At 37.3% G+C, this 17,892-nt stretch overlaps 3 protein-coding genes across 7 annotated transcripts in view; 1 reads left to right on the top strand and 2 right to left on the bottom strand.

Moving 5' to 3' along the window:
* LOC105207797 (endophilin-A) overlaps positions 1 to 8,476 on the bottom strand; it is a 44,821-nt gene extending 36,345 nt beyond the window's left edge. For all 5 annotated transcript variants that reach the window (XM_026132348.2, XM_026132350.2, XM_026132353.2 and 2 more), the window contains exon 1: positions 8,277 to 8,476. The gene's annotated coding sequence lies outside the window, so the exon portion shown is untranslated. The remainder of the gene's footprint in view (positions 1 to 8,276) is intronic.
* Positions 8,477 to 8,839: 363 nt separating this feature from the next.
* On the bottom strand, positions 8,840 to 14,557 carry LOC105207623 (importin-11). Its single transcript, XM_026132346.2, has 18 exons — positions 14,240 to 14,557; positions 13,612 to 13,743; positions 13,300 to 13,400; positions 13,088 to 13,201; positions 12,512 to 12,918; positions 12,135 to 12,398; positions 11,897 to 12,052; positions 11,750 to 11,790; positions 11,486 to 11,668; positions 11,302 to 11,413; positions 11,002 to 11,222; positions 10,766 to 10,930; positions 10,506 to 10,698; positions 10,183 to 10,420; positions 10,011 to 10,107; positions 9,667 to 9,926; positions 9,200 to 9,341; positions 8,840 to 9,119 (listed from the first exon to the last, which is right to left on the bottom strand). The coding sequence occupies exons 2-18, from the start codon at positions 13,732 to 13,734 to the stop codon at positions 9,015 to 9,017; spliced, it is 2,922 nt and encodes a 973-aa protein (XP_025988131.1). The 5' UTR covers positions 13,735 to 13,743; positions 14,240 to 14,557; the 3' UTR covers positions 8,840 to 9,014.
* Positions 14,558 to 15,287: 730 nt separating this feature from the next.
* LOC105207624 (40S ribosomal protein S6) lies at positions 15,288 to 17,790 on the top strand. The gene is made up of 5 exons (XM_011177183.3): positions 15,288 to 15,440; positions 15,917 to 16,121; positions 16,670 to 16,815; positions 17,185 to 17,385; positions 17,534 to 17,790. The coding sequence occupies exons 1-5, from the start codon at positions 15,333 to 15,335 to the stop codon at positions 17,732 to 17,734; spliced, it is 861 nt and encodes a 286-aa protein (XP_011175485.2). The 5' UTR covers positions 15,288 to 15,332; the 3' UTR covers positions 17,735 to 17,790.
* The last annotated feature ends 102 nt before the right edge of the window (positions 17,791 to 17,892 follow it).

Here is a 17,892-nt window from a genome sequence, read left to right on the forward strand (position 1 = left end):
ATTATTATCAGCATATCGCTCGTGCAACAGTGATATGCTATGCAGAAGCGACAAGTTCTCGGCTCGTTCGAGATTTTAAACAATAGTTCTACATCCCCTGACGATAGTTCCGTACAGTTCTGACAATTAACAATATCCAAATAATTATTAATAATTATTATCAGCATATCGCCCGTGCTAGAGTGATATGCTATGCAGAAGCGACAAGTTCTCGGCTCGTTCGAGATTTTAAACAATAGTTCTACATCCCCTTACGATAGTTCCGTACAGTTCTGACAATTAACAATCTTCAAATAATTATTAATAATTATTATCAGCATATCGCCCGTGCTAGAGTGATATGCTATGCAGAAGCGACAAGTTCTCGGCTCGTTCGAGATTTTAAACAATAGTTCTACATCCCCTGACGATAGTTCCGTACAGTTCTGACAATTAACAATCTCCAAATAATTATTAATAATTATTATCAACATATCGCTCGTGCAAAAGTGATATGCTATGCAGAAGCGACAAGTTCTCGGCTCGTTCGAGATTTTAAACAATAGTTCTACATCCCCTGACGATAGTTCCGTACAGTTCTGACAATTAACAATCTCCAAATAATTATTAATAATTATTATCAGCATATCGCTCGTGCAAAAGTGATATGCTATGCAGAAGCGACAAGTTCTCGGCTCGTTCGAGATTTTAAACAATAGTTCTACATCCCCTGACGATAGTTCCGTACAGTTCTGACAATTAACAATCTCCAAATAATTATTAATAATAAATTTAAAATTTCGAGCGATATGCTGATAATAATTATTAATAATTATTTGGAGATTGTTAATTGTCAGAACTGTACGGAACTATCGTCAGGGGATTTAGAACTATTGTTTAAAATCTCGAACGAGCCGAGAACTTGTCGCTTCTGCATAGCATATCACTGTAGCACGAGCGATATGCTGATAATAATTATTAATAATTATTTGGAGATTGTTAATTGTCAGAACTGTACGGAACTATCGTCAGGGGATTTAGAACTATTGTTTAAAATCTCGAACGAGCCGAGAACTTGTCGCTTCTGCATAGCGTATCACTTTTGCACGAGCGATATGCTGATAATAATTATTAATAATTATTTGGAGATTGTTAATTGTCAGAACTGTACGGAACTATCGTCAGGGATGTAGAACTATTGTTTAAAATCTCGAACGAGCCGAGAACTTGTCGCAGGAGCATAGCATATCACTCTAGCACGGGCGATATGCTGATAATAATTGTTATTAATTATTTAGAGATAGTTAATGGTCAGAACTATGTTTTAGAACTATAGAACTCGTCAAAAACTATAAAATTCATTGGTTTAAATTTTGAAAATATTATATGATATGCTGACTTCGCGCGAAGTTAGCATATCATTACTTAACTTCCGTTTATTTATGCTAAATGACCAGAACTATTGTTATAACTTATCAGGAACTATAGAACTCAGTTGTATGCAAAGAGAACTCCACTTTTTTTTTGATATGCTGACAATTGATTTATACTTAACTTCGATAAAGGTATGCACGTGGCACCTCTTCACTTTTTTTTTTACCAATTTCATAGGCAGGCAATTCTTTTCCTATGCAGAGAAATACGTGTCCCTTAGTCTCAACTACTTTGCGAAGCTCATTAGACCGGTGAAGAACAGTTCCCAGCTAGTTTCCGCGTCTCGTATAGATCAATGGAATTTTCTCCGTGGTGCTGAGCGCTGGTTTGTTCGCGACGCGAAACTTTCTGTAAATTCGCGAAACTCGACGCGACAGGGCGGTTGCTAAGGAATCTGCATTCCGACGATCACGTACGACTGGGTCATGATGCCGGACTATTCGATAAAGTCCTTACCCCTCCCGTGTCGCGATGGTATCGAAATATCCGTCGCACGAACCACCCCCGCCTGCGAAATTTTTCTAAAAATACGCATCGCGCGCGCGGCAGGAGGCGGCGGCGATTGCCACGCGACTCGTATCCTTTGTCATGTTACGCGCCTTATCGTCGCATGCATGCCTTCTCTCATTTAATCAGTCGGTCGCGCGTAGCTTCGGTGCTCGAGATATACGAAAATTGATAACGGTAACAACACCCGACATTTCGTGAAATGCGCAACAGTAACGGACTCTCATTGTCTTTCACGTGGATCCTGAAAGAATAAACGTTGTACGTGTCTCCGTTACGTACGTCTAGGTTTCTAATCTCTTCGTTACGATTCGAGATAATGCAGTATAATCTCATTCAAAAAACGTTTTATCAGCTACATTAGTTTGTTGATCATATTTTGAAACACGCTAATTATATATTTCAGAGATTTGCATATTTTATTTGTTTCGCAATAAATGTTTATCCAACTTGGTAGCTTTTATAACTAAATTGCTTACATTACAAAAAAAGTTATTTGTCTCTTCCATTTTTTTTTTTATAGATTGGATTACAACACTCTCATTGATCATTTCGCTTATAAATAATATTATAATTTACTGATTTATTTTTATGTGGACACTTTAAAGAAAACTCTCTCGAGTTATTTTCAGAGAAATTCACAAACATAAAACTTGACTCATTTATTTCGAGCAGCTGTCTTATAATAAGAATAAGGGATAAAATTTTGTATAGATATCGATATCGAAAGTTTGATCGTTTGAAATATGAGATGGTTCTTCAAATTGCGTATCGTACTTTCGGTTTTAAAACGCATCTCTTTAATTCCTGACCTAATTGATCCAGAATAGCAATATCACAATATTAAATTGCCAATCAATTTAATAACATTGATGCTAACATCTATAAAATTCCCTCCCACCCAAAATACCATAAAGAATTTGCTGCAAACGACAATTTATATATTTATAATATTAATAATTTATATTTTATCTTGATTATTATGCACTGCTGTAAAAATGTATACTGTTCACCTAAAGTCTATGGAAAATCTTACCGAACGTGAAAATTTTCCGCATTACACAAGTCTCGCGAGCATTGTCTCAGGGTTCATTACTAGCAATTGTAATGATTCCGCGAGCACGCATAACGAATTTCCAGTGGTCGCTAAATTATCAAGATCGCAAAATGGAAACCGGCGTCTGCTGCGCCTCTCATCACCGGTAATAAGAGACCGCAGTCATTTTCCAAGGAATCTTCGTTGAGAGAACGCACGGGAAAAAAGATATCGCAATTACATAAATTGATTGCGCCGGCATCGGTGCAGCCGACTCGCGGTGCATCGTTAAAGTGAACTGATTCCTATGCTAAAAATAAAGAATTCAATTACACAAGAGAACGTAGTTAATAACAAAGAAAAAATGATATATTTACGAGGAATGAAGCATCGAATTTATAGGTTAATATATCTACGACATTCAGCGTTTGTTAATGTACGAGAGATATTTTCGCAAATTTTGACAATAAGTATTTCAGTAGATGCATCCTGCGCTCTCTCATATTGGTAAGAGTCGATTAATATATCCTGGTATCGATTTCACGCCAAGATTGATTACTATGATAATTATGCAAAGAATTAACGTTACTCATGCCGATATCTCCGTCATGTTTACAACTATATTATTTAACTTTTGAAAGTAAATAAATCACGACAAATATGCTCGTATTATTATCTTGCCTAATTTGAATAAATTATTACAATATAATTCTCGTAATGATCCCACATGCTAACTCAATTTCGTCATGACATTTTAAATGACATTACACACGAAAAACAGATTAAAGCATTAATGTCAAATAAAATATATTCGATTTAATAATCAGTGTTGCATATATGAACAAGATATATTCTCGCTTATACACGTAATATAATCTTCTTTAAAGAATTTAATACTCTTGGATTTTTAAATTTTACATTTTTATTTCAATATTATAACAGTCGTTTGAAGAGCACAATATAATTGTTTTAATAATAATAGTACTAAAATATTCTAGTTCTCGATTTGAAGATATTACCATTTTCTATTCGATATTTTTTCTTGCTGAAATTAAACCAAATTTTCTTCTGTGATCAAATTTATATCTCTTTAATTATATATAATTTCATTTCGATATTTAGCATTTCGAAAATAAAGATATTCTCAAAACAAGAATGTTTTTTTCCCCGGTATAGTAAATTATAGAATACACTTGACAGAGTCATTTGGAACGTCACGATTCAATTAGCATGCAAAATGGTCGGAAACATTTGCAATTTGCATTTTGTGGCACATGCTCTATTTTTATTTGCGAACCTAGTCCGTCACGCGATAGAATCACGCCGCGCACGGTGAAATCATTTCTTACGATATAAATGATATCGGTGATAATCGACGGCCTTCCGATATCGGAATTATCGCGTTTTCAGCAGCGAAGCTCTTCCATGCGATCACCTCACCGTATTTTCGGAGAAACTATTTGAAGCAACTGTAATTTTATACGAAGCTCCGTATCCGAACTCGTTACGAACTACGTGCTTTTTTCGTGCAATTTTATGCATCGCACATTATTCGCGATATTCATATAGATAATGACTTTCTGTATGACGTATACCTCCAATCTCCATGGAAACTTTAAAGTGGCGCATTAAAACATAAGTAAGGAATGCTATCAGTCGGAAATTTAGGGTGGCGAGCGCGTTGCGTAGAAATATAAAACACAAATTATTGGCGAAGCGTAGTAAAATCGCGTTACGTTAAATTCCGCCCACTCGTTACGCCGTATCTGGCGCATCGAAATATTAATTAATACTACCGGCATTTCATTACGTTGAATTGCGTACATATTGGTGTAGACACTGTAATCCAATCATATCTCGCTCCACTGAACGGCTTATTCGCCAGCTACGTTAGATACAATAAAGTATTAACGAGGAACACGATTTTTATCTGCATAAAAATAGAATTCAAATTCTCGCAGATTTCTTTTACGCCCTCGAGTTGTTCGGAATCTCAAAGAAAATTTCGCGCGTGTACTTTCTGTATTCGTTATAATTTTTCCCTCGGATTTTTACAAAATTATTATCTTTCTTTCTGAATTATCTTATCTCTTGTATCGCTAAGCGCAATGAAACGCTACTCATGGACAGCTGCTCATAATGTTTATCGCGAAAATTACAGCGAATATAGAGAAAATGTAAGACAGGGGAGAAAGAGATGAAAAGTTTCCAAACTCTCTGCAAACTGCAAGATTAGTCATTCATAATTTCGCACTAATAACGCAGTTCGCATTCATCTCTTTTCGTTCGCTTATTCCCTCCCAGAAAAGCAACCTCGGAGAACAAATCCCTATCAATTCTTCTCCATTTCCCTATCTTAATTCAACGAATCCCCTATTATTCAAAGTCGCTCACTCGAATTTTGCATGCAAGCTGAATCTACACTGGAAAAAAATACTGCAATATGAATTAAAACGTAATTGGACTCAATTAAACATCGACTCTCGTGTTGTCGCAAATATAAGTTGATTCATTTACATTTTATTCATTTATCTATATTTGTTATTGTCTTCATTTTTAATCTTTCGTTTCATTAATACTGTTATTGAATTAACGGGATATTTCCAATTAGACCGATTCAGCAGCATTTTTTTCTCAGTATAGAGTCCCTTGCTCAGAAGTAATTCTTGAAAATAATTTATCGCTAGCTGCTACACAGAAAAAAAATAATATCAATTGAATAATTCATTGTTTTACGTGTAAGCAAGAGTATAAAATTTTCTTGAAAGAATTTGATAATTTTAAACATAATTTACTTACGAAAAGAAATTTAGTTTCTTTATGTAAGTAAATCCTATTTAAGATTATCAAATTTTCTTTCGAGAAGATTTTATATTCTTGCTTTTATATGAAACAATGAATTGTTGATTTGATGTTAATTTTTTTTTTTTCCTTCGTGTAACCGCGAAAGGAACGCTTTCTTCATTCCCCGAGGAGAGGACCACGCGACAAGGGTCAAGCGCAAGTTTCGTCCCGGAATTTTTCGCGATCGCGGAGCATGCGGCCGGGCAGCTGCGAACGCGGCGACGAATGCGACACGCGGTAAAAGTCGGAGGTCAAAACGGATGCGCTGGATGCAATAAAAAGAAGCGCGACCGAAATGATCGCGAACGTGCCAGAGCGGCTTTTCTTTTTCTGCGATTTTCTCGACAGTATATCAATACCCCTCAACATTCGCGTATGACTGCGCGACTTGCGAATATTATTTTTCATTAAGCGACGTACATCGAGGAGATACGATCGATACGAAAATTTCAGCAAAAAATGATTTATATTATTAGAAATATAATCATTTTAACATGTATTTATTTCCATGAAATCACTGTTGGTTCTAAAAAGTGTAATATTAAATTAAAGAAATATTTTTAATAATCATTAGAATTTTCAACATTATAAGTTTTACTTTAAATAATATTCCGTGTAATTTTTACACAGATTGAAGCATTTTAATGTTTCGAACACACCTCTTTAAACGACTCGTGAAAACCGACTCGTATGACCGGATGTGAGTAGTTTATCGATTTTCCACGCGGCACGGAAAAGAAAACACGCGAAACGAAAATCGGCCAGCTCAATGGCGGGTTAAATGAAGATACTCCGATTTAGACATTAATTGAAGCTGATCGTTAATTGCTTGTTAAAATTAAGAGCCAATTCTATCGATATCGGTTGATTGTAATCGTCGATTGCACGTTGTCAGCCACCGTTTACTGCATTAAGCCTTGTGTCCACGATGCTAGAAATCGCTCTCAGAGAGAGAGAGAGAGAGAGAGAGAGAGAGAGAGAGAGAGAGAGAGAATTGGCCAATCACATTAGTCAATTGGTCGAATTGTTTAAATGCGATTTGTCAATTCTTTCTTCGTCCGAGAGCACAGAGCGATTTCTAGCATCGTGAACACAAGCTTTTATAATCCGGCGGTTGCAGACAGAAAAATATCAATTCTACTACTAAGGAAAACGTCTGCTCAATTTATACTTTCTTCCTTCTAGTAAGGTTGTCTTCGACAAAAAATATTTTCTTGATAAATGTTTTAAAACACAAGAAAAAAAACTCATTATATATTCGAACAAGGATTTATAACTGTTTCAAAAGATATAAAATTGTATTGAAGAAAATCAGAATAATAAATAAGAATAAGCAAATCGAATTTTTGTTTTAACTCAATATTCTTGAATGAAATATTAAATTGCTAGGATATATTTTGAATAAATTTGATGCTTGTGTGACGAATCTGTGATAGATTTGCGGATACATGAATTTATAAAATATTTGAAGTAATACTTAAATCAAGCGTGTATTTTTCTGTGTGAACACAGAGGTCTATTTTAAGTGACTGTGACGAGTGTAGTTTAGGACTGCTATCAAGAAAATATTCTTTGTAAAGATAATCGTTCACTTAAAAGAAGAAAACTAAAAATTGAGTAATCACTTTTTCGTCTCGGCACGAGAATTTTTCTGCACTGTACAGGAGAAAAGGTAAATAATTTATTGCGAATTAATTTCGATTAAATCGTTTCACTTTCTAACCGAGTCTTTGCAGTCTGGAAATAATATATAAACGCGTTAGATTAAAAAGGATTAAAAAAATTTGAAAAATTAATTCAAATAGTAGTTTGAATTACGGAATCAATCAACGTTACTACAATCGAGAGCGCGTTCGTAATTGTCGTAAATTTATCGTCGAGCGCGTAGGTCGTCGTATGTAGACAGAATTATAATCTCGCTGGAGGAAAGGGACGAAATATCGGAGAGCCAAATCTCTTTCTCTCTCTCTCTCTCTCCCCCCCCCTCTCTCTCTCTCGATTCCGATTACAGGCTCGGCAGCTGCAACGGCGGATCGGGGGATGTCATCAATGGTTTCTCCCCAGGATGTATGCGTGAGGGCCGACTACAGATACGCTACGATCGGTCACGTGATATACGCCCACGCTCACTCACGATCATTCAAAAATCCACCGGGTCGCCCCGCGGTCGACCGGCGGACGCGAAACGTCACCGTCGTGAAGCGGCCGGCCTGCTCGAGACAACGGGGGACGCCGCCGTCGATTCGCCGCGACGCGTAATCGGCGGTCGAAGCGGGTGCCTCTCGTCCGCGACACGGGTACACGAGTGAGCGTCGTCGAGCGGGAATCGATCGAGCGCGCGCCGAGCGCGTCGTGCACACGTAATCGGAGCAAGGCTGCCTGGTGTACCAGACGGCATTATTACACATCCGACAAAATCCGGGTCGAGCGACGACGTACGTCACGAATACGCAATGTGGACGTCGGTTTAACTCACCGCGAGAAGAGCCTCCGCCTGAAGCGGCTCGCTGAAACGCCAGTACCGCGACCCGCAGCAGTCCTAACGCAGGCTAACGCACAGCTAACCCCCTGCCAAGATTTGACACGAACCACACGGACGACAGCTGTTCCCGATTACACGCACAACCACCAGGCAGCGCGGACGTCGCGTTCGGCGCGGCAATGAGTCATCTCGCAGGGCCGAGCTAGAGACCCTATAATAGGCCGAGCGAATAAAAGCCGATTGGTTCTCGCGTTTGTACTGCGAGTAGGGGTATCGATACGTGAGAAAATCGATATGTACATCGACGAGGTGTCGATAGGGACGGTCGATTTATCGACAGTGCAATTTGCGGGAAATCATTAAACGAAATAATGGTCAGCAAACAAAAATAAACTCAAATTAATTGAAAATTGCAATTCATTTTAAAATTCGAATTCGCACTTTATAATTCAATGGTAGAACAATTATCTGTATAGTCAAAATCCATGTTCAATTCACGTGCCAAAAAATATTACATACATATATCGCTACCCTAAGGATAGTCAGAGACTATAAGCTTCAGAAACAAACAAGGCCAAAGATTACTTTTATTATCATTATTAGTACATAATGAAACAGATGGTAATATTATACAATAAAATAGTACCGTTTTACAATGGAGCGCCGAAAGCTTCATACGTTATGTAGCATTTGTCGAAACATCCTGCAACGTGTTTTGATCTTGCTTCTTCCTTACAGCGATATGTAATCCTTGAGTTGTTCTTCGATCTCGGAGTTAAGAGTACTCAACAATTGGTCAAACTGCTGATCCCCAACTATACTTCGCAACGTGACCAACTAACAATTTCAAAAAAGATTTCAGTCTTTTGGCGACTGTTCCAAAAGTTCAGAAAATACTTCACGAGAGAGATTCTCACCTGACTTTGTAAAGTATCTTTTAAAGATATACTGTGTACAGGATCACTGAAGACAAGTCTCTTCTGTCGTTGAGCATGCTCAGTTTCATAATCCACATTCTCGTAATGTGAAGGACTGGATTGATCGGTAATCATTAAAGAACTAGAACAATTTCAATTGGTTGTACATATTTTCAAGTTCAATTCCGCTTTCTTTTATAAGACTCTCACACGACGAATGAAAATAAATTATAATATGAAATAAAATATGTTTCAATAACAAACGATTATAAAGACAATTTCAATAATAATTATAAAATTAAAAATAATGAGAAGATTATTCAAATTTGTTAATAAAAGTTGTAAGATTGAGATATTATGAAGAGATCCACACTACAGGTTATAATACATTATTGAAAAAAGATTTAAATTCTACATATCGTCTTTACCACAACCGATATACATATAAAAAAATGTTCAAGTCTTACTCGACAGGGTAACCCATATCATCAAACTTGGTGATGTCGTTAAGTGTTTCGACAATATTTGATATTATGTGCGGGAAACATTCGAGAACCGTTGGTGGACTGTTTGCACCGAGGAGAGAACAGAGCGCAAGGGCCAGTAGTTTGCGCCTTTCAGTCTGTGCCACCAAAGACATCGCATTGACCCAACTGTGTACAAGTTTTCCAAGTACAACGTCTTCTCTTATTTCGTTTCCTAAACTCTGTGCTAGATCGCTGATTGCCTGCGATATTTTTTTATATTTTTTTATTGCTGAGCAAACTTATATAAAAAAAAACTTATATGATCAAAATAAAATGTTTCTTACCTGTACAAAAATATCACGGGAACTTAATAAAACTCTCGCGACTATAGACATATACATAGCCATGGTCGATGCCTGTGTTTCGACATTGTAAACTCTCCTGTTAACATATCGTTTAAATGTTACGTTTTAAATAGATATCTGTATGAGATATTTTTCAGTGGCATCTACTTACTCGAATATCCTTGGCAAAATGGGCTTTAATAATTCTGCACCCTGTTGAGGAGAAGCTCTAAGACAAATTTCAAATAATCTCAGTGTCATCACTCTACCGTCCGTCCTCAAATCACTGAAAAGCGTCTTCAGCGATTCAATAATCACTGATCCTCTTTGAGTAAAGAAATCTTGTGGATTCAGTAATACGTACACCTGAATTATGTACAAACATAAACGTAGATTTTCTGTGGATTGATCTGAAAACGACAGGAAGAAGAGCCAACGTCATGAATTATTGAGTCCTATTAGCAATTATTAACAACATAAACTTATATCACTAACCCAATAATGCTGGCATATTTCTGAAGAGATCCATTATAGCTGGCGTCGGAGAAGGCGTATTTTCCAGTAAGGCTACCCACAGTTCCAATCCGTCTTCTAATAAATAAACGTGTCCTTCTTGATTAACATCGACACTCAAAGCCACGACGCCTACCACTAATGGCTCCAGAATAACGCTCTCGGAACCTAAAGCCTGTTAACATAACTTTTTAGAAAAAGAATAACAATATTCGTCTTAATTCCATAAATCGCACATTTACCTTTTCCAAGTGTATTAGAGTTGATACTATGGCACACCTCAACATATTGTATATCTCAGATTGCTGCCAAAGTTCAGGTAAATACGAGGCGAGTGCACCAACGTGAGGCTTGATTTCACTACCAACACGCTCGATGATGAAAGACAGCACGTACAGCACATGCATCTGAGAGATGAAAAAACTTGTAAGAAATAATGTAGGGATATCGAAAGAGAGTAAATGCTAATTCTTCATACCTTTGTATCACATTCGTTTACTTCTTTAAGAAGCGCGAAAAGTCGAAGAAAGATTGGCTCCAAGAAAGGTGAAAACTCCTCCGAATTAAATTGAAAATCATCGATCGCAAGTTTCAAGGCGTTGCTCGCTGCTAAACGAACTCCCAAGTCTTCCTCGGGGTTCAACGCTTCCGTCATAAGCTTGTATAACTCCGGTCTTAATTCCGCACTTAATTTAATATCTGCAGTAAGTAAAAATTCGCAAATAACAAATAGTAAACAATCATTTCAAGTGTTTTACGAGTGAAATTTTCAACATACTTGTCCATTGACCAATTAACCAACACACACGTCTTCTAATAATTCTATAATTGTTATTTCGAGTCTTTAATTCTTCTTTTAAAGTTGTCGAAAACCACTGATCAAAATTGACCTATTACATAAAGACACAATAACTAGATCAATTAAATGTTTATATAAAATTCTTGAAATACTATTCTCTTACCTCGTCATATAAATCGAATGCAGCCAGACCAACCGCACGGTAGACTGCGTCTTTCACTAGAATTGCAGGTAAGTTGTTAGGATCAACAGGTTGATGATGCTGCCGCATCAAATCAACCAGAACTGAAGCAAGAATATCTCTAAAGTGATGGAAGATCGCCAAAAATAAGGATTCTGTGCAAGGCTATAATATAATACACATTTACATTATATTTATACCTTAATGTATATATTATTGATTTTTACAATATCTTTAATTACTCACCCTCAAGCTATATTTCCATGATTCTCCACCATCGTCAATAGCTAAAACAAGCAATACTTTACACACTCCATTTTGTAGTTAATTATATTTTTATCTTAAAAATATATTATTAAATGTAATTTAAAATAGTTGATATGTCATGCTTACCAAAATTTTCTGGATTAGTATCCCACATTTCAAGATCTGCAGACGTTAAAATGAAGTAATGCGTGACAAGCCTGGAGCAAATCTCCGTTAATGTGTCCGGTGTAAAAAATTCTTGTCTTAATTGGCACGCTCTCAAAACCAATGGGTCTTTCGTCTCTGTTTCGATGAAGAACAAATTGTCACATTAATATGAAATTTATTACATAAATAAGGAATAACGATGCAACAGCTTACATACCTTCAATAACTTTAGCTGGTCTGTAACTCGTCGATAATAAAATCATCTTTACTAAATTTAGACACTGAATAATAAATCTTTCAAATGCTAACGCTTGGCCAGCTTCTGTGAAGCAGTAAAAAACGGAGAACTCTAAAGAAGTCGGTATGAGTTCCACGTAGCAAAATGGATGCATTTCTAAGACTCCTAATAAAACTTTGGTCAAATGTATTATAAACTTTTCGTACACATCCACTTGTACTCCTCTAGAAGCTAAAGTTTTTCCTAAACAAAAAAGAAATAGAGCAATATAATTTTTATAATACACATCGATATAAATAATGTTTCAAAGAGCGCGAGATATTTTTTCTTTTAAATAGAAAAACAAGAGTACTAACGGCACTCAAGGCAAGTCCTTGCACGCTCGAAAACGATTTTCAAAAACAACATGGCATCTTGAGATTCGGATGGCTTAGTAAAACCATTTACGATCAGTTGCCTAAGTATTCTTAATAGTAGAAGTGCTTTATCTAAGGTTTCTCGTGTCTGGCTGTTGTCTGCCCCATTAGATGCCATTATCAGGAAGGATTCGGTATAAGTATTCCATAGGTTTAGAATAAAATTGAACATAGGTGCAGCCAACTCTCGGAAGATCCTCTGGCCATCGAATAAGCGTCGAGATGCCAAAGCCTTGACAACATGATGCAATGTTAGCACTGCCTGATGCTGTGCCAATGGATTTTCTTGTCTTATAACTTCCAACAATGTTGGTACCAGCGTATTCCACTCTCTGGGACAATCATACCTATAAAATAAAATGTAAAAGAAATTAAGCATTCCCATTTATTACATATGATTTTCTATAAAAAAAAAACAAGTCTCTACAGATTTATTTTTTTAGCTATATATAGAATAAGCCTTTGGACTTGCTTAATTTTTATAGGGAATCTTTCATATACTATAGAGTTATATACCTTGCTATTTTGGAAATAAGAACTGCTAATTGTATAGCTAATGGACTCATAGGTTCATCAAAATTTCTAAGCAGATGCTGTCGTAGAAATTCCTTCTCATTGTTTTCGATTGCACTAGAATAATAGTATACATTATTAAGTATAAATTATTGTCAACATAATGTTTGATTTATGTTCAACATGATGCCTTCTGTTTTAAAAAACTCCCTTACTTTGGTGCATTTTTCCTCCAGTATCTTTCGACTCCAATCTTGAGATATACTACAGCCATCCATCTCACTTCAATAGCCAAGGAATGATTTGAAAGAACATTCTAAAAACAATTTTGGTCAGTTATAATTTCAGCTTAACACCAGGAAATACATAAGTGAGACAATTCTCTAGAACAATCCTCTAAACACACACATATTATTACTCCATGTAACATTCCACAAATTTAATACGTACATGGAAAATATAAAAAAATATTACTACAGATTTGTAAGTTTGTAAGAAAGCTCTCGTTCTCAATCCAGGAAACTCACATATAACGCTATATAAAATCCTTGCTGAGTCTCCCATTGCCTCAGCGTTTCCTCCGCAGACTTCAGGACGTTGGGGTCCTGACTGATCGCCTGTCGTAGAACTTCTATCACCGCGACTTCCATGTCTTCTCACTGTATACAATATCGGCGGATATTACATGCTTCGGCATACGATCCTCACCCTAACGATATTCCCCGACCTAATAATATCTAACGTCGCGCGATTACATCCGTAGTTTCAATTCGACAGAAAAAAAATGCAGATTGCCCTATCGCGATCGACTGTCCTAGAAGCGGAGAGGTGTATGACAACGAGCATGTGGTCGCTCGGGTCGAGCCGCGCGCGGATCTACATGAACGTGAAGAGGACGAATACGCGGGATCACGCGAGTCTCGTTACATCATTTCACGTCGCTCGCGAATTACCGTCGTCGTTAACGTCGTAGTTACCGTCGTCGTCGTCACTCTCGGTCGTTCCGGTGAACGAGATGCCCTCTAACCTATACGGATGCGACGTAAACGCGGGGCGGAAGGTACGGCACGATACGATACGATACGATACGATACGGGACGGGACGGGGACGACGGGGTGGCGCGACAGTGCAGACGGGTTGCAAACGTTTCATACCTGTCTCGTAACCGGTGCCGCAGACTCTCATTCCGCGTGCTCCATTCGCCGCCTCGTTTTTACGCGCGAGGAAAGAGTATTTACTTGGTAAATCGATACATAACGAAAATCCTCCGGCGATCCCTCTCTGCCGTCCACCGGAGTTGTCGCGCACACACGCTCCGCCGCGACGTACGTGTCCGGCGGCGGCACCTTCAGAGTTCGTCCCTTCCCTTCCCTTCCCTATCCTTCCCTTCTCTACCCTTCTCGTCTGCCGTCTCACGCTGCAGCCGGTCACCACGCCGCACTACCGCGCTGCGCCGCTTCTTCGACTTGCGCTTCGTCGCTGCTCTCCGTTTTTCTTCCTCTTTTCTTTCCCTTTCTCGGGCGACAGCGATAATGACAGCTGTCGCGCGCGTGCGTACGTCCCCCTTGCATCATACGAGGAAGTAAAGGATGATCATGCACCGAGTGTATTTGCGCGTTAGCTCGTTAAAGCTGTCGCGACGTTGGTTCCCTGCCATTTAATTGACACGTGGAAGGAAAAAAGAGAGGACGAGTGGGACGTGGGATGATTGGGTGCAAATTAAAATTAAATTAAATTAAAGTTAATGGCTAACAAAATTAATTTATGTAGTTACAAGAACAAAAAGTTAACTCAGTTAAAAGTTAATTTTGAAAAGTATTACGTTTATATTAATTTAAAAGGTCGAAATTTCTTATAATAAAATGAGATTACTCAAAACCATTATAATACGAATTATTAAATAAATTTAATTCTTTGTAAATTAAATTTTATATAATAATGAAATATATTATTTTTATGTGGAAATGTATTTTTTCTTTGACATACATAAATTTTTGTTGTAAAATAGCTCTAGTTGATATTAAAAATAAATTCATAAAAAATCAAAGATTTGATTTATCAAATCAACTTAATTAAAATTCGGCTTATTTAAAATCGGGGATTCGAATTGCACAAAGAAACAGAGCGGTCCGGAAATGAACATTCTGTAGAATTTGTTTCCGGACCGTTTCATCTCTTTGTTTAATTCAAATATCCTCGTGGCGTCCCGCTACTCCCGCTGGATAACCAGCACCCGGTGTCTCGCGCATGCGCGAGAAGTGCGTGTCAATTCAGCGGCAGCACCGGCGGCAGCACGCGCTCTCGTTCTCTCTCGTTCATGGCTCGTGGCACTGCGTGAATCGCGTCACGATGAAGGTAAAGATATCCATGAATATTACGGGAATCGCGTGTTTCTCGCGCGAAATATATAGCTCTTTGGATGCGCCAAAGCATCACCGACGCGACGACGTCCTCATATTCGTCGGGGCTGCGTTCACCTGCACGTAGCACCGATCGTAAATCGGGCGACGGCGTCAGGTGATCTAAGGTGTAACACGCGGACGTTCTATTGTGTTAATTGCGTATATTATTTGATTGCGATCCATCTCCTGTTGTTTTAACTAATAACTTACCGGGCTGACATCGTACGAAGTGATTGTGTTTTTTTTCTGGTTGCTGTACTCCGAAGAAGAAAACCTAACCTAATTTAACCTAAACTTAGTTTAAAAGTGATATCTACTTGATGCTGTAAATGCTTTGGAACATTTGTAGCGTCATGTGGATCGCGTTCTACATGAAGTCTTACATATGTCTCAAGCAACTCTTCTAATTTGTGCATTTGATTGTTACAGCTGAACGTATCGTATCCTGCGACAGGATGTCAGAAGCTGTTCGAGATTTCGGACGAGCACAAGCTCAGAATTTTCTACGAGAAGCGTATGGGCGCCGAGGTCGAGGCCGACGCTCTGGGAGATGAATGGAAGGGCTATGTGGTCCGTGTCTCTGGCGGTAACGACAAGCAAGGTTTCCCCATGAAACAAGGTGTCCTGACGAATGGTGAGTCCATGATACAATTAACATATACAAAAAGTTATTCTTTAAAAAGATAATTTACTAAAATTTTCACTTATTTGTAACCCTTTAATCTTTTAGCTACTATATGCCATTATAGCAACAATCTTATATATCTTGATTCTTCTGTACATATGTATAGATATAGGTAAAATAAAAATGTATATATAATAAAATCTTCCTTCCATGTTCCAAGTTCAATTGACTGGTAGTCTATTGTTATCTTGCTCTGTTTTTTTGAGTCTCAAAAAGAGGCCAAGAACACTTGCAATTTTTTATATCTAGTGTAAGAACTGTAAGAACCATAAGAACATGTCAAACACTGAAGTTCCATGCTTTTCAGGTGTATTCAAGTTTTACATTCTTGAAATACTATCGTTTGCATGGGAGATAAAATTCATTTTTTGATCTGGGAAACTGCTGCATTATTTAGCTTTTTCTCAGTGTGCAAATGAAACATTTTCTTTTTATATATAACCTGATTAATAAACCTAGGTACTGATTTTCTAATGCAATATTATTTGCTTACACAGGTCGTGTGCGTTTATTACTTTCCAAGGGACATTCCTGTTATAGACCACGACGAGATGGTGAGCGCAAGCGCAAATCTGTTCGCGGTTGCATTGTAGACTCCAATTTGTCTGTACTAGCACTTGTCATCATAAGGAAGGGCAAACAGGTGAATGATCAATCATGATGTATTTTTTTAAATGCTAAATGCTACAGACCCATGTTGTTCAGTGTATTTCAGAGATTCATTTTCTTGAAATACTAACACCCATGGGAGATAAAATTCGTTTTTTGATTTGAGAAACTGCTATGTTGTTTATGCTTTTTCTCAGTGTACGAATGGAACATGTTTTTCATCTTATATCATTTTAACCTAACTTAACTTTTTTACAGAAAAAAAATTTTTTTACATGATTCTAAATTTTCAAAAAAATGATTATTTTAAATATAAATTAAGATTTATTCTATTGCGAGATTAATAAATGTTAAGGTTTAGTAATAAATAAGTTATAATTTATTATAATGAAACCGATTGCAGGAAATCCCAGGATTGACTGACATGAATGTACCACGTCGTCTGGGACCGAAGAGAGCAAGCAAAATTCGCAAGCTCTTCAATCTTTCGAAGAAGGATGATGTTCGGCAGTTCGTAGTAAAACGACCGGTTCAAAAAGAAGGAAAGAAGGAACGATTTAAGGCGCCGAAGATTCAGCGTTTGATCACTCCGATCGTTCTTCAAGTACGTACCAAAAAACCAAGAGATGTTGCTATTCTGAAAACATTGAAATTAAAATTAGTTTATTTATCAAATAAAAAATCAAAGTCTTTATTTCAAAATTTCTTTTTCCATTTCAATATATTAAATATAAAAAATGCTTTGTTTACAGAGAAAAAGACACAGATTGGCGCTGAAGAAGAAACGCTGTCTGGCTCGCAAAGAGCAAGCGGCAGAGTACGCAAAGTTGTTGGCGCAAAGGCAGAAGGAGGCGAAGAACAGGCGTCAAGAGGAACTTAAACGAAGGCGCAGCGCCTCTTTACGTGAATCCAAATCGTCAACTCAAACAGCACCAGCGACACAAGGTCAATAAATGGACTAAATCCTGAAATGTATTTACATGTCAATAAAAAAAATCATCTATAGTTTCATCTTCTTTTTATTGTATTATTATTCTTTTTTTTTTATCAATTTCCTTAAAGACTATCCTGTATATTGATAAATATAATACAAGTCATTTTTTCTAAATGT

This window comes from Solenopsis invicta, chromosome 14, assembly GCF_016802725.1.
Source record: "Solenopsis invicta isolate M01_SB chromosome 14, UNIL_Sinv_3.0, whole genome shotgun sequence".
Taxonomy (NCBI): Eukaryota; Metazoa; Arthropoda; class Insecta; order Hymenoptera; family Formicidae; genus Solenopsis; species Solenopsis invicta.

Excerpts from the sequence above, each read along its gene's own strand:
- LOC105207624 (XM_011177183.3), top strand. The coding sequence starts at position 15,333 with ATGCGCGAGAAGTGCGTGTCAATTCAGCGGCAGCACCGGCGGCAGCAC. Across the intron at positions 16,122-16,669 it reads ACAAGGTGTCCTGACGAATG|GTCGTGTGCGTTTATTACTT; the intron begins GTGAGTCCATGA and ends TTGCTTACACAG. Across the intron at positions 16,816-17,184 it reads TCATAAGGAAGGGCAAACAG|GAAATCCCAGGATTGACTGA; the intron begins GTGAATGATCAA and ends AACCGATTGCAG.
- LOC105207623 (XM_026132346.2), bottom strand. The coding sequence starts at position 13,734 with ATGGAAGTCGCGGTGATAGAAGTTCTACGACAGGCGATCAGTCAGGAC. Across the intron at positions 13,401-13,611 it reads GATTTTATATAGCGTTATAT|AATGTTCTTTCAAATCATTC; the intron begins GTGAGTTTCCTG and ends AATTGTTTTTAG. Across the intron at positions 12,399-12,511 it reads AAGGACTTGCCTTGAGTGCC|GAAAAACTTTAGCTTCTAGA; the intron begins GTTAGTACTCTT and ends TTTTTTGTTTAG.